This window comes from Perognathus longimembris, chromosome 11 (assembly GCF_023159225.1).
Source record: "Perognathus longimembris pacificus isolate PPM17 chromosome 11, ASM2315922v1, whole genome shotgun sequence".
Taxonomy (NCBI): Eukaryota; Metazoa; Chordata; class Mammalia; order Rodentia; family Heteromyidae; genus Perognathus; species Perognathus longimembris.
Window position 1 is genome coordinate 66,503,320 of NC_063171.1, and position 22,256 is coordinate 66,525,575.

The 22,256-nt window shown below is 41.5% G+C and overlaps 1 protein-coding gene across 1 annotated transcript in view; it reads right to left on the minus strand.

The window, feature by feature from the left end:
- Positions 1-1,848: 1,848 nt before the first annotated feature.
- The window catches only part of Adss2 (adenylosuccinate synthase 2), a 31,613-nt gene continuing 11,205 nt past the window's right edge, over positions 1,849-22,256 (minus strand). The window contains exons 3-13 of the mRNA XM_048357497.1: positions 21,717-21,785; positions 19,345-19,395; positions 13,376-13,442; positions 12,885-12,992; positions 11,425-11,506; positions 9,939-10,065; positions 8,434-8,588; positions 8,017-8,141; positions 6,597-6,694; positions 2,231-2,380; positions 1,849-1,913 (exon numbers count right to left, since the gene is read on the minus strand). Of these exons, the coding sequence (XP_048213454.1) occupies positions 1,861-1,913; positions 2,231-2,380; positions 6,597-6,694; positions 8,017-8,141; positions 8,434-8,588; positions 9,939-10,065; positions 11,425-11,506; positions 12,885-12,992; positions 13,376-13,442; positions 19,345-19,395; positions 21,717-21,785 (1,085 nt within the window). The 3' untranslated portion in view covers positions 1,849-1,860. The remainder of the gene's footprint in view (positions 1,914-2,230; positions 2,381-6,596; positions 6,695-8,016; positions 8,142-8,433; positions 8,589-9,938; positions 10,066-11,424; positions 11,507-12,884; positions 12,993-13,375; positions 13,443-19,344; positions 19,396-21,716; positions 21,786-22,256) is intronic.

Below are 22,256 nucleotides of genomic sequence, written 5' to 3' on the forward strand. Positions count from 1 at the left end.
ACAGCATATATAATTACATACATAACTGTCCAATACAACTTTAACACTTATCAATCATTTGAAAGACAGAACAGATTATCTCTCATTCGATTAACAAATATCTCACTTTTAGAGAAATAAATACTTGCCCAAAGTTGAAATCGACTTTATTTTATTTTTTTGCCAGTCCTGGGGCTTGGACTCAGGGGCCTGCACACTGTCTCTGGCTTCTTTTTTCTCAAGGCTAGCACTCTGCCACTTGAGCCACAGCACCACTTCTTGCCTTTTCTGTTTATGTGGGGCTGAGGAATCGAACCCAGGACTTCACACATGCTAGGCAAGCACTCAACCGCTAGGCCACATTCCCAGCCCTGGTTTTTTTCTTGTTGTTTTGGCTTGGGTTTTTTTGTTTGTTTGTTTGTTTGTTTTTAAGGTACTGCTGACTTCCTGATTTGGAAAGGAAGAAAGTTCATTGTACTTCCTTCAGAGTCATTTCTGAAAATGTTTTAATAATGCAGTGCTTATATCCAAAATAAGCATATGGGCTTTAAAAAGCCACTGAATTTCCACTAAGATAAACAGAATTTATCACAGATGATTTTTACATACAGGTCACTGATCTATAGTGGGCTTGTGGGACCACCTATATGTTTGTTATTTATTGAGCCCAATGATGCTGCTCCTATTTTAGAACTTTACTTGGACCAACTATTAATAAAAATGGATACACTGGAGATAAAGGATATTTAGATCTTCACAAAGGTTTTTTCTAATGACTCCTTACCTTGCCCACACCCTGCAAAGAAGCAGCTCTTTATGCCATGTCTCTACTGCCAGAACAAACCACAATACACAAAGCATACTAGAAATATTTGGTTCTTTTTAATCAGCTATTGATGGCATAATAAAATAAATTTAAGTGGTAACTAAACATTTACTAGTTCATGGGAGGATAATCTACAACACAATATGTTATGCCTAACTATCAAAACAACACCCTCCCTTTTTTTGTCTAAGAAAGAAATGAAGGCATGATCAAAATTATGGCCAACAATTTGGGCTCATTAGACACTTGCATATGATTTTGTATATACTGGCAGGCACAATGTTGAAAAATCAATCCATTAGATTTAGATTTTTTTCAGTTCATGTCTCAAACTAAAGAAAAATATCCACCAAGTATCATAATAGATCTTTTAATGACTATTTTCTTTTAAACATGAAGGTTGTTGCTGGGGGAAACATCTTTTCTCTTTGAACATTTAACGCATTAAATAATCTGAAGAGAGAAGTAAGTTCTGTACAAACTAAGGGACCCGTTATGACATTCCCCCCACCCCGCCAAAGCTCAGTTTTGCAATGGTCTCCGCTAACAGTAACAGTTCCTATGTAAGACAGAATTCCTAGCATTATGGAGTTTACAGAGCCATCCTGCCATCACTTTTTCTAACAACAAAGATTACAAGGAAAGAATGATCAAAATGTAGAAATGCTTGTGCAAAACTGCATTGTCCTTACTATCTACAGTACTAGGGGGCAAAACTAAGGAACACACAATGACAATGAAGAAAACCTACACTGGAGGAGACTTGGGAGTTCAAACAACAGGGATTCTACCTACTACTAAACAACGACAGGAAACGTGGCACCGTGAGCAGCAGGAGCAACAGACGATTCGGCCATTGTGCCAGGTAAGGAAGCTGGCACTGGAACATGCCCACGCCTATCTCCACACCAGCCACCACCGTCCAGCCTGGAAACAGGAGCCAGGCTCCACACCCGCTCCATGTCCTCATTCTGGAACTTGTAGGTCATAAGGGAATATTGAAGTGAGTCTTTTCCCTCGCTTGTAGGAGTGTTTCTTGCGTCCCCTGGCCATCCTTAAAAGAGTTGAATCATAGACTCTCTGGATTTACCTACACCAATCCATTTCACTGGAGAAAGACAAAAGGACACAAAGACCATCAGTCGTCACATCCAAACCTGGGGGTTGAGAGAGAGGTGGTCCCCCACTTTTCTCAGGTCCCTATTTCCCCTAGCAGGGACAGTGCTCAGGCCGAGTCCAAGGCCAGGACTGGCCAAAAACAAAAAACAAAACACGTCAGTTAAGGCAGAAACAGAAGGGCTGCCTGCGGTATGGCGTACCTAGCAGCACAGAGATTGGCCCTGAGGTCAATCTGCAGTTCCCTGCTCCCCAAGACGATTATTTTTCTTTTTAATAGAAAAAGATCCTAGTTCACAGAATGTTTACCTGGAATCTGAAGCTCATCTTCAACGAAGCGAACATAACGCTGCGCATTTACAGGTAGTTCTTTAAACGTCCGTGCATTCGATATGTCTGTGTTCCATCCTGGGAGAGTCTTGTATTGGACCTCAACTTTATTTAAGACATCATGGTTTGCTAAAAGTTAAGGAGCATATATGTTCATGGTACATCCTGTTTATTGTTTATCTTTCTGACAAGTCTCACACTTATTAAAATCCTTGGGATCAGAAATGTGTTGAAATTCAGAATTTTCTGAGGTTTTTGAAAGGTAACAACAGCAACAAAAAGTAACAACAACACATACACCAGGTGGGGAGGTTTCCTGAAGCAAACACTTCTAGAGCTGTATGTTGTATGTGATCACTCACTGTCAGTGGAGAAGGGTCGCACAGTTCTAATCAACTCCCATCAAAGCAGTCCTGAGAAATGGCATCTGATGCCAGACATAGAACTTTCCATATTTAGAGCGTTTCACATTGCTATACTATCAATCGTGGATCTTGTAATGGCAGAACCTCACAGAAGGCTTGCACATACTTATCTTCTGAGAAATCTGTTGTTGGGATTGACACATCTTTCATTATTTCACCTTAAGATTTTCTTTTTTTTTTTTTTTTTTTTTTTGGCCAGTCCTGGGCCTTGGACTTAGGGCCTGAGCACTGTCCCTGGCTTCTTTTTGCTCAAGGCTAGCACTCTGCCACTTGAGCCACAGCGCCACCTCTGGCCGTTTTCTATATATGTGGTGCTGGGGAATCGAACCCAGGGCTTCATGTATACGAGGCAAGCACTCTTGCCACTAGGCCATATCCCCAGCCCTCACCTTAAGATTTTCTCTGTATCCCCTACCAGAATGGCGAAGGGTGCTGTGCACTGTTCCGCTTTCCCATCAAGACAGAACTGTGGGCACCGCCTGCACATACTCTTACTTCAGAGCCTCCCTGGCCTCACGCTTCTGTATGCATCTGATGACCTGGCGGGGTGGGGACACAGAGGACTCGGCCATTCCGCCTAATGTGGGACAGCTCCAGAACTCCCCAAAGGATCACCCAGGGTGACACCACAGGCCAACTTCTTTCTCCACCTGCCTGCCCGTTTCTTTCACAGCTCACTGCTCAGAGTCCTTAGGAACCGGTGCAAATATCCACAGTAGTCTGTTTCTAGGGAACTCAGCTTCAGACGGTTGGAGCCGAATGACTCAGCCCCAGTGAATATCCTGGTTCCTCTTCCGCTGTCTACCACAGTAGTTATGACACATCCTCTCCATCTAGTTTGTCCCAGCACATTCTTAGTTGTACACAGCCAGCTGTCAACGCCTCATGGGAGGGTGCGCATTATCAGTATACTCTCACCAACATGGCCCTTCCACGGCTTCTCCCTTGATGCGCACTACCTGCTGCTAAATGCTAAGCGGGTCCCACAGACCATGTAGAACCTGGTCCCTTTCTGTATAAGGGCTTTCTTGATTGGAATTCAGCCTTTAGATTCTCTGCTGATGAGGAGGGAAAACAGAGGTAGATCTAAGACAGTCACATGGGGCCCTTCAAGGCCCTGAAGGTTTTAACTGCATCAACCCACTGTCTCAGCCAACATCTTGTCATAGCAAGGGGCCTTGTCACAGCAGATTTGTTGGCAGTTGAAACTACAACATTCTTTGGAGCTCTACTGTCTATGTAACCAAGTCCTAAAGCTAATCCTCTTCCCTCCCTCCTCTCCCTATAGGAGATGAAATTCTCTCCAGATAATGCTGAAAAAGGCTTCTGACACATTTTGCCTTAAACTGCCCTAGTCATCTTCATGAATAGCATTCATCAAGAGCCATCCATTCCCACTGTCCCAGTGTGCTGAGTGTTCAATGTTCTTAGTTCTCAATTCCTCAGAGATTGCCAGTGTTTTGCTTTGCATTAGTGTGACAAGAATGCTTAATAGCTTATTGCTTAATAGCAACTCCACCACCCATGACGGTGATCACTGCCAGGGACCGCCATTTTCAGCCATGATCAAACACATGGTTCCAGACCAGTTCTGAAACTATGACAACTGAAGACTAATGCCAGGAAGGGAGACAAAGAGACAGAAAGGAAACTTAGAGCAAGTCCTCTCAGGACACAGGCATGGGCAGAAAATGGCAGCTCCACCAACTGAGGAGGAAGGTGGCAGATCGCAAGTGAAGCAGAAACAGTCAGATTGGCAAGGGAGGGAGCAGAGGGAGCTGTAGACACAGGGCCCCAGAAGAATGGTAGAATGCCACGGCCAGATGGCCATGGCCATAGCTAGACTGCTGATGCAACAGGCAGAACTGCAAAGTAAAGACGGCAGCTGCTGTACCACCGAGGGCAAAAACTAGGGTCAAACAGGGCTGGTGAAGGAACAGGTGTACAGAAGCTCTGCATTGCTAGATTCTGGAAAGAGCTCATGAGCACCCTTTAGTAAATGATCTGGCTTCCAGCTGGTATGCCAGAAAGGTTATTCCTTAAGATTAAAGCCACCGTCAACCTCCCCACACCCCCCGCCCCAGCCCCCGATGAAGCCTAATGCTCCACCAAGATCCAGAGGAGAGAGAATTGCTAGACTGATACACGTGCGTAGGGAACATCTTGGGCTTTCCATAAGTTTATTAGCACAAAACCAAGCAATACAACTTAGAGACGACTGGTCTCAAGTAGATGGAGCCCTAAAACAAGAATCAATACTACTGAGAGGAAGACAGCAGAATCTCAGTCTCTGCGCTGTGGTCTACAGAGTCACCAGGCACAAACAGTCATTGGGGATTTCACAACGAAGGAGTAGATTAGTGAGGAGAAACCAAACTCAAGATGATTCCGATGTTACGCTAACAGGAAAGGAGCTAATATTAAGAAAATTCAGTCATTAAGAAAGTGTTAAGGGGCTGGGGATATAGCCTAGTGGCAAGAGTGCCTGCCTCAGATACACGAGGCCCTAGGTTCGATTCCCCAGCACCACATATACAGAAAAAACGGCCAGAAGAGGCGCTGTGGCTCAAGTGGCAGAGTGCTAGCCTTGAGCGGGAAGAAGCCAGGGACAGTGCTCAGGCCCTGAGTCCAAGGCCCAGGACTGGCCAAAAAAAAAAGAAAGTGTTAAGCTTAAAAAGAGAAAAAGAAAATTGAGTCATTATATGTGAACTATGGAAAAATGCCAGTAAGGACTAGATTGACAGAACAATCTAGTCATTAATTATAGTCAATCCGTAGAAATGATCAAGTCTGAAGAACAAAGAGAAATAAGGAAGGATAATGAACCCCAAGGATTACAGAAGGATTATCAAAGTTTAATACATGTATACACCTTGTCCCAAAAGGAGAAGAGAAAGTACTTAAAGAGGCCAGAAACCCACCAGATAATGAGCGGCAGCAGTAAGAACAGGAGCAGTATTGTGAAAGGGCTCAGAGATGACTATCTCCTCTAAACTCCAGGGCTGATGGCTAACACAGGACTGGGAAACCTGACAGCAAGAAAGGATAGGATCCCCAAAGACCAAAGCCTGGCCACCCCACCTCCTTCAGAGACAAGGTGGGCTTCATTAGCATTAGGCACAGCACTCAAGCTAACAGAAGGAACCAGTTGGAAGACAAGTAATCGACAAAGGCATCAGTCTGTTTTCATTTCAAAATGAAATTAAGGATTATCAAGGTGCTGGGGGCAATGTCCCAATAAAAAATAATGACCACCAAGTAACCTCCAAACCTGAACTACTTTTCACAACTGGCTATCTGTGACCGAGAGGCTAAATCTTCAGGGGGTTCTGCCCCATTCAGCACAACAGCTAGTTGAGACAGTAGTGAGACCTTCCTCTACGCACTGGGGAAAAGGGATATCTAGTCATTCTGAAGATGGTTAGACACAGGCTCAAGGTGACACTGAAACCGAGGCACCCCTGTTAATGACAGAGCCAGATTATAAATGGCATCTTGGCCAAGTCCAGCTCACAGGACCTCACTGGTTTCACAGATTTATCTATTCCTCAATTGTCTAGTCATCAAATCTAACTTTGGAACATGCTAGAAGTTCCATCTTGGTTCCTTGGCATGTTACCATGGAAAAGCAGCCTTTGAAAATCTTTAAGGCCAGGCGCCGGTAGCTTACACCTGCAGCCCTAGCTGCTCAGGAGGATGAGATCTGAGGATGGCAGTTCCAAGCCAGCCTAGGCAGGATAGTTTATGAGACTCTCTCCAATAAATTACTCAGAAAAAAAAGTCAAGTGATAGGGTGCCTTGAGCAAAAGAAGCTCAGAGACAATGCCCAGGCCTAGGTCCAGAGTTCAAGCCCCAGATGGCAAAAATAATAAATAAAAATCTTTAAACAGACTGAAGAGGTGGGGGGGGGGGAAGAGTACCTGGAAAATGAGGTATGATTTCACCATCTAACTTGTAAGCCACTCCAACTTTGATTTCTGTAAACATGTCCAAAATGTCCAACTTGGTAAGGGCCAACCTAATTTTGAAGAAAGGCAGTGTTAAACATCAACTCTTAATACTTAATCTGATTCATGTGAGAGTAGGAGAAAACTCATGCAAAGCTCAAAGTTCCAATGCAATTCTGAAAACAGGTTAGGACAGTATTTTAAGGCATGGCATGCATTGATATCTACTCCTCCACTGTGTTACTTTCTTCTTCACTGGTGGCTCCAGATACTCTCGCTCAGGCTTCTGATGACAACACTGGTCGTGGGAGGCACCTGGAGTGGTTACAGGTGCACTCTGTGCCCCACTCTGGGACACAGCAGAGATCACCGACCCACGTGGGGACCACAGGATGAAGTGCACTCGCATACATGCCCTGAGCCCGCCCTCCTGGCTACCATCACTTCCACCCTTCATGAGTAAAGAAACTACCTCAGGGACCCCTTCATGATACATCAAAATTACCCAAAAAACGGACTAAGGGAAAATCTCTGAAGAGTAGATAAAACCATAGCCTTGGGATTCTTCTCCACAATTAAAAAAAAATCTTTTACTATTTGGTAGCTCAGCCTAATTGATATAAATATGATAACACATTTACTTACCTATTAACGTTAATAACTTTTAGTGCATAGTCTCAGTGAGTCAGGCAGTGAGCTTTCTAACCTCACTACATTTCTCACCTCACTGTCAACGCACCTCCTCTGAAATAGGTAATAGCACAATTTCACTTTCAAGGATGATGAAATAATGACTGAGAAAGATGAATTCACCCAGGCACAAGAGCATGTCAGATGTTAAGCTGATGCACTCTTGCTACACTAACCCCATTCTAAGCTGACTCCATTCTGTAGATGTACATTGTGCATCCTCTAACCTACTTAGCTTGCCTTCGGCACTTTCTTACATGTGAGACTATTGTAATTTTTTTTTTCTTTGTTGGTCTTGCGGTTTGAACTCTGGGCCTGGACACTGTCCACGAGCTCTTCATCTTCAGCTCAAGGCTAGTGCTCTACCACTCTGAGCCACAGCTTCACTTTCAGTTTTCTGGTGGTTCATTGGAGATGAGTCTCACAGACTTTCCTGCCCAGGCTGGCTTTGAACCGTGATTCTCAGTCTCCTGAGTAGCTAGGAGTACAGCATGAGCCACAGGTGCCTGGAACCACTGTGATTCTTTTATGCTAACACTGAAGAGCTAAGAACAGAATTGGGGTCTCTCTCCTGCCACTTCTACCTAGAACTACAATTTCAATTTGGAGACTAGGAGTGAGATTTTTCTACCAGGGCTTTACCTAAATCAAACAGGGCCAACAACTCTCCTACGATTTCCTAAAATGTGGAGAGACCACTCACGCAGTAAATCCATTGATCATATGAGCGTATTTGATTGAAACTAGGTCCAGCCAACCACATCTTCTTTTCCTTCCAGTAGTGACACCAAACTCCATACCCCTTGTTTGTAATAATTCTCCGATTTCCTAGAGAATGAAAAACAGAACTTAGAAATTAGGATGCCAGCCAGGCGCAGGTGGCTCACATCTGTAATCCTAGCTACTCAGGAGGCTGTGATCTGAGCAAGTTTGTCACAAGAATGGAAAGCTAACACACCAGTAATAATAGAAGAATCCAGCCAATTATTCTGACCATACTTTGATATTAAATGAAAGGAAAAGCACAGGATACCAGAGTTCATTAAGGGGGGAAAACGTACCACAGGCATGCCTTTTTCTTTCCATAGTTTTAACTGGATTTCCTGAGAAATAGACTTACATTGTCCTGTTCTGTAGGGAAGGCGCCAATACCAACTCTAGTGGTATAAGCCTTCACTACTCCATACACTTCTCCAACGTTCTGAGGTGGCATACCCAAACCCGTACAAACACCTCCAACCGTACAGTTTGACGAAGTTACGAAAGGGTAAGTCCCTAAAACAGAAACAAGCATTAAGACAGGCATACTTTCGTATACACTTTAAAAGAGAATTACCTTCGCAAACTCTACACTTGAGTAGATCGTAGGTTTCTGAGAGATTTGACAGAGCAGAACTGCCCCTGCCCTCCTCAAGGGCTCAACGCCGCCTTTCCTTTGTGTGGAGGTAAATGCACAGGTGGAGAGCTTTGTGCGAAGAGAGGAGCTGGTGGGCACATGCTGCCTCAGCTCTGCCGTGGGATTTTCTCAGAAGTCCACCCATACATTCTAACAGAACCAGCTACCTGATACAGGTATTTAAGGTGCAGCAGCAACCTGGAGTGACAGCTACGCGGTAAGAATTATGTGACATTCCACATAATCCCCAGCTCTGGGTGTCTATCCAGGTATAATCTCAAGTTACAGGAATGGTAAAGAGTGGTGCACTTTTTCCCTCCTTCACACTAATTGTTCACTCTGCTAGTTGAGATTCGGCTTTCTTCCCACTGGCTAGGCAGAGGTGATATCACAAACCCATATCCATTATGGAGAAACACACTCACTTTAGTTTACTAGGGGTCAAAAGCCAGTGAAATGTCAGACCTAGCTGAGAATGAGCAGCATAATTTGGGGGTAATTATGATTGGATGCAATCATCAATAAAGTAGCTACAAATAAAGAGGGATAGTAGTTCAATTCAAAGAAGATAAGCATTGACCTTCTGGGGATAGAGAAAAATCTCTGAATCCACCCGTAAAGCCTCATGCTCAGGAAGAATTGGCGTAAATAGGCTCTCACAGGTCTAGCAAAATGCATGTTTAATGTATACGCTTTTTTTCAAGCCACAGCACCACTTCCAGTTTTCTGGTAGTTAATTGGAGATAAGAGTCTCATGGACTTTCCTGCCCCAGTTGTCTTTGAAACCACAATCCTCAGATTTCAGCTTCTTGAGTAGCTAGGATTATAGGAGTGAGCCACCAGTATCTGGCTCCTGTATATTTCTTTAAACAAAGGTTGAATAAAAGAACATTCTACCATAGAATGTCATTATTTTATCACTCCAGAGAAATGAGGCTTGGATTAATGAACCAACTAATGAACTTAATAATTCACAGAACTCCAAATCCACTGATTCCAAATGACTACATTCCCCCCCCCCCCCCAGTGAAGTACCAAAGCTAGTACATATATTGTGTTTCCTACAATGTCTCTTTAAAAAAAAACTTTGGCATGAGATGACAAATTTCCACCATGTCTGAGCACGAGCTGAAAGCATCGACTTGGAGCTCCTTGCTGTTGGCATTCATTGTTTACATCTTAAGTACTTTAAGCTCAGTCAGGCTCCCTAAGAGTCACATGGCACTTACCAAAATCAATATCTAATAGTGCTGCATTTGCACCTTCTACCAAGATTTTCTTTGGTGGTCCATGTAGGGCCTCATATAGGAAATAAACTCCATCTCTCACCATTGGTTTAATCCTTTCCATATAACCCTATGCACAAAGACAAAAACCAGTTTCCATGTACACCAATGTATTCACAAAATAACCAGTACAAGTATAATTTCCTGACTTTATAACTGTGAAAACTGATAAATGCAAAGTAGAGCTGGGCACCAATGGTTCACACCTATAATCCTAGTTATTCAGGAAGCTGTGATCTGAGAATTAGGGTATGGAGCCAGCCCAGGTAGACAAACTTGGAGACTCTTATCTCCAATTAACCAGAACAGCTAGAACTAGAAGCACTGCTCAAATTGTGCAGCATCATTTAAAAAAAAAAAAAAATAAGAACCCCTACCACCTATGAAAATCTTCTTACCCAATTCCACTTACTATTCTTCATCTACTTCACATTCACATGGAAGATGTGTAAGTAGACCTGAAAAGCCATATCTATACTTAGGCACATCCAAGTTGCTAATAATAAATTTAAAATATTGTTGCATAACAGAACAAAAAGATGGTAGTCTACTTTCTAAACAACAGTCAAAAGCACTGAATTACAAATATCTAATATTTTGGAAATATTTTTAAGTTGGAAATACAAACAGACTATTCATTGAAGACTATTCTAGAACAACTTATAGTTTGTAGACTCCGGGAATTGATTATTATAATTAGCATATACACAGTTCATCAATAACTGTAGAGCCTCCATACTGCTGACTAACTTAATCACCTCTAACAGGTAAAATCTGCCAGGGGTAGGCCTCATCGATGCAATGCTAAAGAAATTGACTGGGGTGAGGGGGGAGGGGGGAGGGGAGGGTCATCATCACTCCTAAATAGTCTGGTTAGTTTTACGTATCACCCTACACTGTCCCTTTGCTGATCTATACCATAGTTATTTATGATAAGTGCAAGTCTAGGCTCAGAATGAACCAACAGCTCTTCATATCCCCAGAACAAAAGCTACATTACCTACCATTACATGCAAGGCCCATGCTCTACTCCTGCTCCCGTCTAATGTCCCACCTACACCACACAGTGTCGTCACTCAAACATGCCAGCTCCAGGCATAACTGGTCAATGTCTTTTGCCAGTTTTTTTGTTGTTTTTTCCAGTCCTGGGCCTTGGACTCAGGCCCTGAGCACTGTCCCTGGCTTCTTTTTGCTCAAGGCTAGCACTCTGCCACTTGAGCCACAGCGCCACTTCTGACTTTTTCTACATATGTGGTGCTGGGGAATTGAAGCCAGGGTTTCATGTATACGAGGTGAGCACTCTACCACTAGGCCATATTCCCAGCCCCATCTTTTGCCATTTTTACACAAAACTGGATTTACTAAAAGATCTACTTATCAATTTGGAAATCAATTTTTAAAGCATATTAAAGAGCTCAGAAAGCATTACCTTGAGTTTCTGTAATTCACCTTCAATGTCTACTTCCAAAGTAGGATATATAGATTTATACTGGTTAGCCAGAAGTTTGAACCTAATAAATACAGAGAAATTAACAACACTAGCTCTTTTCAAAAATATTTCAAACAGTCAATACAAATAAATGGCTTCTGCAGACCCTGAGTGGTCTTAATAGCACATTATTCCTGAGGCTCAAGACAGTTGTCTTTTTTCCCCTTGTGATGGTCCTGGGGCTTGAACTCAGGGCCTGGGTGCTGTTCTTCAGCCTTTTTGTTCCAAGTTAACACTCTACTACTTGAGCCACAGACCCACTTCAGCTTTTTTGGTGATTAATTGAAGATAAGTGTCTCACAGACTTTTGCCTAGGCTGGCTTTGAACCACAACCCTCAGATTTCAGCCTCCTGAGATGATAGGATTACAAGTGTGGGCCACCAGTACCCAGCTAATGATAGTTTTTTGAGAAATAAAATTTAACAAAGGAAATCATCTGTATGAACAAATGATACTCCCAGGATATTTATTTTCAAGTTTAAAACTAAGCATAATTAGGGTAACATGTGTGCTGGGAAAGAAGAAAAATAGAATGAAACCTGTAAAAACACAAAAAGGCTTAAATCTGCATTCAATTTTAATTTTTTTTTGGGTAAAAAAACAAAGACCAGGGCTGGGGATATGGCCTAGAGGCAAGAGTGCCTGCCTCATTTACATGAGGCCCTGGGTTCGATTCCCCAGCACCACATATACAGAAAATGGCCAGAAGTGGTGCTGTGGCTCAAGTGGCAGAGTGCTAGCCTTGAGCAAAAAGAAGCCAGGGACAGCGCTCAGGCCCTGAGTCCAAGGCCCAGGACTGGCAAAAAAAAAAAAAACAAAGAGCATAGTTCACATGATGTAAAAGAGACAGAGGTAGGTACTTGCACTTTGTCTCGAGTCTCAGTGGAGCCGCCCTGCAGCAAGCACACGGCACTTAAAAGAAAGGAGTGCGGTAAGCTTGTCACTCCAGCAATGCTGCTGCTCCCTAGCGCACAGCGGTCTGGTCACTAGGTTTCCACCCGAGAGCTTCCACAGAGAACACCATCACTGGGGCAGCTCCATTTTTAAAGGATTCTTGAGTAACTGACCAGGAGCTGAGGAGCACACTGTCTTTGGATCTGTAAACCCAAAGCTCAGCCGCTGGGACGTGGGGAACACGCCCCCGAGAAGCACTGCTTCTCAGGAAACCACTTCACACACCAGCCCTGAACACAGTCTGGCCTTGTCTTCTTGTGATATTGCTCCTATCTCATTACCATGGGATTTCTCATCAGCTAAATCTGAAACTAAGAACTAATTAGAAGGCAGCAAAAATAACTTTGCATTTAAGTGATGGCTTAAAAAACTATCACTACATATAGAATACTGATCTTGGTATTTCTTTAAAATCTGTTTGTTCTTTGAAACACAAGCTAGTTACCTCTCAGAGAAGCCACTGAAGTCAGACATAAGATCACACATCCGAAGTCCACTTCGAGCAGCTTTGGAAGAATAAACTGGGCCAATGCCCTTTTTTGTGGTACCCAAACTTGAAAACAAATTACAACAAGCTTTGAGTTATTACGACAATGGCAGGTATTGTGGTAAGATTAAAAAATGAATTCACATGACTATTTCCTATTTGTACTGTTTCTTACGAGTTTACTTTCATAATTTTACTGGTTTTCTCGGAATTAAAAAAATATTTAAACTTCTAGCCTGAAACTTACATAAGGATAAGTACATGTTTAACTACACCCAAAACAATTTTAAAATTAAAAAAAAAACATATTGGGGGAACAAAATCATACTGGGGAAAAGTGAAAGAAGGATGACATCCCCAAAGAAGTGTAGTCACTACCTGACTTTTGAAGCAGTAACCGTCTATACAACAATAACAACAATAAAATTATATATTTTTAAAAACCATACTTTTTTCCTGCTTGTTCTTGTCTTTGTTGTTCCTGGATCCCATCAGCTGCTTGATGAAAATCAAATACTAAGGAGAAATAAAACAAAACCACAGTTGCTGTTGAAATAAAGACACAAGAAACATATTGTGCTTCAAATTACGGAGGCTCAAAGTCATTTCAGCCTTAATTCACTATGACAAATTATATGGATACATTTGAACAAGTGGTAATGTCAGGAGTGAGATTATAATGCCAACTGACTTATTCTTAAAAAGTTCAGTTTGCAGAGTACCAGGCATATATATACAAGCATCTCCTGGGCTGAATATGCCGCTTTCTAGAACTTTGTGCACATTCAGATTCCCCTCTCCCCCCACTAATATGCAAAGATATTAGGACAATATCCATTTAGTCTACTAACTTCCTGTGCCAACAAGTTCCCAAATAGTTACTGATTGAATAAATAGCTAGTTTATGATGAGGCAGCCCTAGAATTATGATCTCTGAATTTGTAACCAAGGTTTATTTCTTATTTTTTTTTGTTTTTGTTTTCTTTTTGTTTTTAAACAGCTATATGGAAACAGAATTTACAGGCCAAAAAACTCACCCATTTTAAGTGTATAAGTTCTTAGTAAGTTGAAATGTAGAGGTGTTAAAAAGGACTGATGTAAGAATCTTGGAATTAGTGGTAACATTTGTAACAGAACTTCTAAACAATAAAAGTAGCACTAGAGGGGCTGGGGATGTGGCCTAGTGGCAAGAGCGCTTGCCTCGTATACTTGAAGCCCTGGGTTCGATTCCCCAGCACCACATATACAGAAAATGGCCAGAAGTGGCGCTGTGACTCAAGTGGCAGAGTGCTAGCCTTGAGCAAGAAGAAGCCAGGGACAGTGCTCAGGCCCTGAGTCCAAGGCCCAGGACTGGCAAAAAAAAAAAAAAGTAGCACTAGAAGAACAGTGAAGTTCCAGACAATGAAGCTAGACTAGTGCCATTAAACCTGGCTAGAAGCACACTCCTCTAGTCCCCTGCTTTCCAGACACTTATGAAAAGATCAAGGCAGGCTCCCCTGTTGTGCAAGGTGATAGCCGCAGCTTTGGATGATTAGCAAGCACCTGATGCTCTTACTAGTGGAGCTTGATACTTACAGACTTTAAATTTCCATTATGTCATTTAAAATTATCCAGTAAACCAAATATCTGCACTGGTGACACATAAGTAGGTAAACATAACATTCTTAAAATTACATAGCCAAGGGACTGGGAAGGTGGCTTAGTGGTAGAGTCCTTCCTTGCCTAGCATGCAAGAAGCCCTGGGTTTGATTCCTCAGTACCACATAAACAGAAAAAGCTGGAAGTGGCACCAGGGTTCAAGTAGTACAGTGCTAGCCTTGAGCAAAAAAGCTCAGGGACAGTGCCCAGGCCCTGAGTTCAAGCCCCAGGACTGGCAAAAAAAAAAAAGAAAGAAAGAAAGAGAGAAAGAAAAGAAAAGAAAAATTACATAGCCAGGTGCTGGTGGTTCACACCTAGTAATCCTAAATCTGAGGATCACTGCTCAAAGCCAGCTCAGGCAGGAAAGTTGGTGAGACTCTTATCTCCAAATAAACTACTTAGAAAAAGCCAGAAGTGGTATCATGGTCCAAGTTGAGGGACAGCACCTAGGCCCAGAGTTCAAGTCCCAAGACTGGCAAGAAGGAAAAAAAAAAAAAAGAGGAAAGAAAAAAGATGACATAATGTACAATTTTATATAATTTGCTCAAAGTACTGTGTGATGAGGCGTAGGAGCAGTAAGATCAGAAGCCACCTTAATGAAAGGCAGCAGACAATGACTACAAAGCATTGTCACAGTGGCTTTCCAAGGTACTAGGAAGGTAGTGATGAACAGAGTAGAATGTGTGTTTTTGTGAACTTTAAAATAGGTGCTACATGTGGCTTCAAGACTCTGGCCAATAAGCTCCTATCAAATGCTATAGGAAATTAGTTTTTCTTTATGCCCCTATCTTGCTGCCCAGACAATAGTCTTTCTTATTTACTGAGGGGCTAGGATTCATCATTACATTCCAGCTTTGCAAACCAGTTATGGCATGACTGAGGTAGAGGATGTACTCTACTAGGTAAAATGCAATTGCATTTAAATTCTATTCTATTGTTAAGAAGTTAAAAGGCAAGTGGCAAGCCACAAATAAATGCTTGAAGGAAAACAAAGAATTATGCTTTCAGAAATTAATTTAGTACCCTGCCATAAACTTAATGTTTCCCCAGACCCCAGGAAGCTCTCAGTGTAATCCAAACAGTGAGTTTTAGAAGACTTCATCATGGCACAAAGCCTTAATGCCTCACAAATAACAGTTTGGATTTCATTAAGGAGTTGGGGATAGGCTTTACAAATCCCGGGCAAGTACTCCCACCCTGAGCAACATACCCAGGCCTACAATTACTATTTAGGAAGAATAGTCTTTGAAGTTACTTTGAATATTCCTTCCATTTTTGGCAGCCTAGACAGCAGGAAGGGTGACAGAAATGGCATGTTGTTAAGTCCTCTTAACACACTCGGGTTACAATGCATTCAGTGCAAGCCTCCATACAGGCATCTGCTCTGGCTTTCTCACACCTTGCTCCAGGGCTGACTGAAATGCTGCTTTTCAGGGAAGCGGCTTAGCCACTTCATCTGAAATTACAGGTTCCCATCTACCTCTCCAAACTGCCCGACCATACCTGGGGCTCCTTTCTTTGACCTTTCTGTGCCGACACACTTACTACCTTTGCACCTTGTTTATGTTCACTGCCGTACTATAAGCCCCACTAGGGAATTTTTTTGTCTTTCCTCCTCTTAAATCCTCAGTGCTGAGCATCACACCCGGCACAGGGCAGCCATTCAACACAGAAGAACAAAATAACAGACGCCCAACAAATCTGCAATTCAGAGTTAAAATGGTTTAACCAGTAGCCCTTCCCAGACCACTTTTCCTCAATAAGTATCTCTCTTACTAAGAACTAAGTTGTGAGATTCAGGGGGACAAGCAAAAGGATGACATAAGAAATCCTTGCATCAGTTGCTCAACTATGTTAATAATGTAGGGAAGTACTCAACAATTAAAAAAAATTTCAAATAGACCATTCAAAGCAAAAACATTAATAATGTACTGTAGAGTTAACAATATATTGTAGTCATGAAATAAATTATAGTAATAGCACAAGAGTAGACAAGGACATGGAATCATGCTACTGGAAGAACTAGGTAAGGCAAACATTATTTGCAGGTAGGTTTTTGTTAAGGATATATATTATGAAGCCTCTAGCACCTACTAAATTTGTAAAGTAAGTATACGTAATAAGCTAGTAGTAGAGATAATATAACAAATGCTCAACGAAGACTCAACTCTTTATATTTTGTCAGTTATTGGACTTCAACTCAGGGTCTAGGTGCTATCCCTAAGCTTTTTTTGCTCAAGGCTTGCACTCTATTGCTTTGAACCACAGCTCCACTTCCGGTTTTTTAGTGGCTAACTGGAGATGAGTCTCATGGACTTTCCTGTCCAGGCTGGCTTCAAACTATCATCCTCAGATCTCAGTCTCCTGAGTAGCTCAGGGCTGAGCTACAGTGTCCAGCGTAACTCTATTTTGTATGTAAGAAATGTAGCATAAACATAAAGATACAAATCAGTTGAAGATTACTAGCAGACAGAAAAGATACAGTGCAAATATTAATCTGAAGCAGTTCATATATGTGTATGTATATATATACATATACATACACACACATAACACACACACACACATACATATATAGTGCTGATACTGGGGCTTGAATACTACTCAGGGTCTCACTTGGCTTTTCACTCATGGCTGGTATTCTATCACTTGATGGCTTTTTGCTAGTTAATTGGAGATAAGCGTCTCAGACTTTTCTGCCTAGGCTGACTTCAAACCATAATCCTCAGATCTCAGCCTCCTGAGCATCTAGGATTACAGGCGTGAGTCCCTGGTGCCTGGCCAGAACACATATTCCAAGTATGTCCATTAAGACCTAGTTGGGTAGAGCACCTGAGATAGTTGCTGAGCAAAAACATGACTGAAACAACCGTTCATCTTTCCCCCATGGCCACAAGCTTATTTGAGGAGGAGCACATGCCTGAGCAGAAAACCTATAATCAAGATCTGGATCCAAAAGCTCGTGGTGCCTGTTCTTACACTGCTCCTTAGCACCTAACACATTTTACAAGTATTTAATCTGTTGTTATTATAGAAAAAATTTGCAATGGGGCTCAAAGAACTGTCCTTTCAGACCCAGGAAGGTAGAGAGAAACAAAGATCTGAAATGTTACATTCCAAATGACATGATTTGCTCCTTTCCACCATTATAAAACTGTTAGTATTACTGTACATGTTTTGTATACATACAAACATATACAATATATACAATATATTACATGTACTATTACTAACATCTAAATTTTAGTCTCAGTTCATGTCTAGGATCAATCTACCTCGTCAGAAATGTTTCTAAAGACATTTGTGGAAAAGGAAAATCATTATCAAAGAAATAGAATAAAAATGTAAGTAAAATAACAAGAATTTCTATGTGTCATGGTATAAAGCAACTACTTTGCTGCTACCCTGCATCTCTGACCCTCTCCTGCCTTGACACTGCCTCTGGCTGCCCGGTGGAGTAGAAACTGCTCAGTAGCTTGTCACCACACTGTGCCGTGCTGAGTCAGCACGCAGTCATGAGGGCTTGCACAGCTGGTCTGCATGGAGGAGGCCGGGAAATCCCACTTGCTCGCACTGACAAACAGCTCTCCACGTCCTGCGTGCAGTACAAAGGGAACCAGCCCGCTCAGAGAACTCCCAGAGCAACTAGACTCAAGTAAAGATGTTTTGCAATGACAACACTGAATTGTTTCTTAATTTCACATATTAAGAAGCCCATGACAAGCAATGTAGTGACAGAGAAGGCACACTCACGCTAACTGTAAGATAATTTCAGTACAGTTCACTTCAAATGAGTTATTTGGTTGGTTACTAATATTATTCCCAGGCTCTAAATCCATAGGGCTGTTTCTGAAGACACCATTGTCTGATTTCTATACTCAACTGAGACATTTTACAAAAACTGTGACAAGGCTGCCACTTAAAGAGAGGTCAGTACTAAGTCTTTAGCAGCTACTGCCTGAGGCTACATACAAGTTTAAATAGTTCCAGTTCAGATCAATCATACTGAAGAATCTTACATAGTTTACAGTTACTGTTCTTTTTTGGCTATTGTCTCAACTGTGCAAAGGCTAATTAGTCTGAAATGGTTCAGAAACAGTAACAGGGGAGAGTAAGCCAAAATTTACTAGTGGCAGTTAAAAGTAATCTAGTTTCTTCTAATCAATGGAGATTGGACTGAATAAAAGGCAGTAATTATTACATTGTAGGCACAAAGAGTCATTCTAAAGATTTGACAATGGGTAGATGTAATCTTACAATATTTACTCTATGCAAATAAATGCTCTTTGTAATTTGATATGGTTTGTTCTTTAACAGAAATAAAGATGTCTTGTGAAAACTGTTTGTTATTCCTTTGCTAATCTTAATCCTATCTTCAGAAATAGGTGCTATTTCAGCTTAGCCCTGTCAAAAAAGGGGGAAAAATCAGAAAGATCTTATGTATTTGGAACTCTACTACAATCTATCCTCCTTAGGTTAAATTGAGACTAAGAGACAAAATCAATCATAAAGGATTTCATTTTTTTATTTTTTTATTTTTTGCCAGTCCTGGAGCTTGGACTCAGGGCCTGAATACCTTCCCTGGCTTCTTTTTGCTCAAGGCTAGCACTCTGCCTCTTGAGCTACAGTGTGTTACTTCTGGCTTTTTCTGTTTAGGTGGTGCTGAGGAATTAAACTCAGGGCTTCATGTATACGAGGCAAGCACTCTACAACTAGACCATATTCCCAGCCCCGCATTTGAAAAATTTTATAAGATAGTTTAAATAAATGTAATCCATACCAATATGAGCTCTGTCAGATATAACAAGTCTTTTTTCCCAGCCTTCTAGACCTAGAAAAAAAGAAAAGATACATTTTCTCAAACATTTTATGCATCAGTTTCTAAATTTTACTTTCTTTAAAGAATTTCTAAAACTTTCTTTTAAAAAAACTGAAGCAATCATGTTAGTGGCTTTTCTTCTGCATAGAAATATGTTCAACAAGTTTCTCATCTGACATTCATTCAATATAAAAACGTATTCATACATTCTTTGAGCAGCTGGGGAATTTAAACTCTGGGCCTTACCTTAGAAAGGTCCTTTATTAATTGAACCACACCAACCATTTTTGCTTTTGTCATTTTTTAGGTTTTTTTTAATTAGCATACATTAGTTGCACAAGGGAGGTGTTCACTGTGACATTCCCACACATAATAAAAATGCATTTCTGTACATTCCCCATATGGTTACTCCCCCCTCATTTTCCTCCCCTTAAAACAAGCAATTTCAGTTGGTTCATTCATCTTTCATTCACCGCCATTCACCTTCTTCCTTGGCCTTCCCCATTCCTGTTGGTTGCCCCCCTGAGCTGGGCCTTCAACTTTTCTGCCATTCATTAACTGTGTACTAATTGCACTGAGGAGTTTCACTATGGTATTTCAGACTTGCATATGTGTTATATGTTGCTCAGAAATAATCCCTTATTGCTTTCTCTTCCCCCAGTATCCCAAATCCCTATTAAGTGTTCATTGAACTTTCTTGTGCAAAAAGTTAGTGAGAAACACCACCCCCCAAATCTCAATCAACAATCTGGTGCAGGCCTACAATCCAAGCTATGGAGGAGGCATATAGGTGAGGATAACAGCCCAAGGCTGGCCTGAGTAAACACATTAAGATCCCACAACAAAAAGAACTAAAGCAATAGGGCCAGCACATGGCTCAAGTGGTAGAGACCCTACCTAGCAAGCACAAGTCCTGAGTTCAAACCTCAGTAATACCAAGATAAAAATAAATGGAAGGATTGGGCTGGGAATATGGCCAAGTGGTAGAATGCTAGCCTCATATACATGAAGCCCTTAAGCACCACATATATAGAAAAAGCCAGAAGTGGCACTGTGGTTCAAGAGGTAGAGTGCTAGCCTTGAGCAAAAAGAAGCCAGGGACAGTGCTCAGGCCCTGAGTTCAAGCACCAGGACTGGCAAAAATAAATAAATAAAAAATAAATGGCAGGATAGATGTAAAGAAGAAGCTTTTGTCATGCATAGGCATCTAGGTTTGATTGTTAACACATAATAATTAAAAACAAAAATAATTGGGCTGGGGATATAGCCTAGTGGCAAGAGTGCCTGCCTCGGATACACGAGGCCCTAGGTTCGATTCCCCAGCACCACATATACAGAAAACGGCCAGAAGCGGCGCTGTGGCTCAAGTGGCAGAGTGCTAGCCTTGAGCGGGAAGAAGCCAGGGACAGTGCTCAGGCCCTGAGTCCAAGGCCCAGGACTGGCCAAAAAAAAAACAAAAATAATTAAATTGGTAAAACATTGTCAGTAACATCCAAGATTTGTTTTGAGTTTATTCTTCATAGAAAAGAAGGGCCTCCCTGGTAATACACTAAAAGGTAAGGCTACAAGTTAGTGTAGGGCCTATTCTAAGGTCAGGGTTACAAAGACTCAAGAAAAAGGACTCAGCAGATGAGCCTACCACCAAGGCCAGCAGAGACCAGCACAGGAACCCCAAAGTGGCCAATTCTCAAGGCAGGGGGTAAGACACAGGTCCAAATGGAGGGAGGACAACAGAGATAGCAGCAAGACAAGAGGTTCTACAGCCAGATGGAATAGTTAAGGACGCTTGAGGACAGACTGCTACTTTTAAACCTAACAACAGACTGTAACATCAGTAAGTGTGGTATTTTCAACTCTAAGGGGAAACTATACAATGGGTGTCAAATCCTCCTCCCCTCCTAAGGAGGCAGCCTAACAGAGCGGGGACGGCAGGGGGTGGGAATGGACACACTGCAGGGAAGCAGCTCTGTCCTCACTGGAGTGGAAACAGCCCCCTTCCACCCTGGGTCATCAGTCCAGGGGATCTAGGCACCTGGGGAATTCCCTAGAGTCCTGTCATGAGCTCGCCAATTCTAGACACCTTAAGGTCAAGTTTGCAAGTGTCCAATCAGTGCACTGAAAATCTGAGATCCACATCAAGGTATTATTATGAGATTTTGTTTGTTTAAAATATTAATTATAATAAATGAAATTTAGTAAATGAGCAAAACAAATGTTCTACAATAAATAACCTAAAAATTTAAGTACAAGGCAAAAATGCTAAAATTATCTGTATATACTCCTCTGCTTATAGAAGAAACAATAGGTTAAAGGTTGGGCTGGATCTTCCATACCTTTTCCTTTTTGAACGTTTTTCTCTACTTCTTCAAACAATCCAGGCAGATGAATTACCACACCATTTCCTAAAGCAAACACACAACCCTCCACTTTTAACATCTGTACTTACAATGTATACTTATATAGAACATTAAAATATAGACACTGATAATAACTTTAACTAGAACGAAGTATAAGGTAATGATTAGGACATTCTGAATCACCAAGGACTTACGCAGAAATTATTTTAAGTTTTTTAAACAGTGTAATGTAAATAAATAATAGAATACCGTCTACTGAACTATTTTGAAAAATTATTATGAAGAAACTATGTAGTTTTAGTCACAGTAGAAACAAGATCAATGTCAACCAATGTCTTTCAAGTTAGGGAATCACATTCTACTAGTAATTATAAAATCAATTTGGTGGGTGATTAAAAATTTTAAAGACAAAATAGAATAGAAAATAGCAGAAAGCTTCACTTGTAAAAGAACTTGGAAAGCTGATAAGATGTTCTTTTACTTCTTTAAAGAATTAAGATTGCCAATGATCACAGA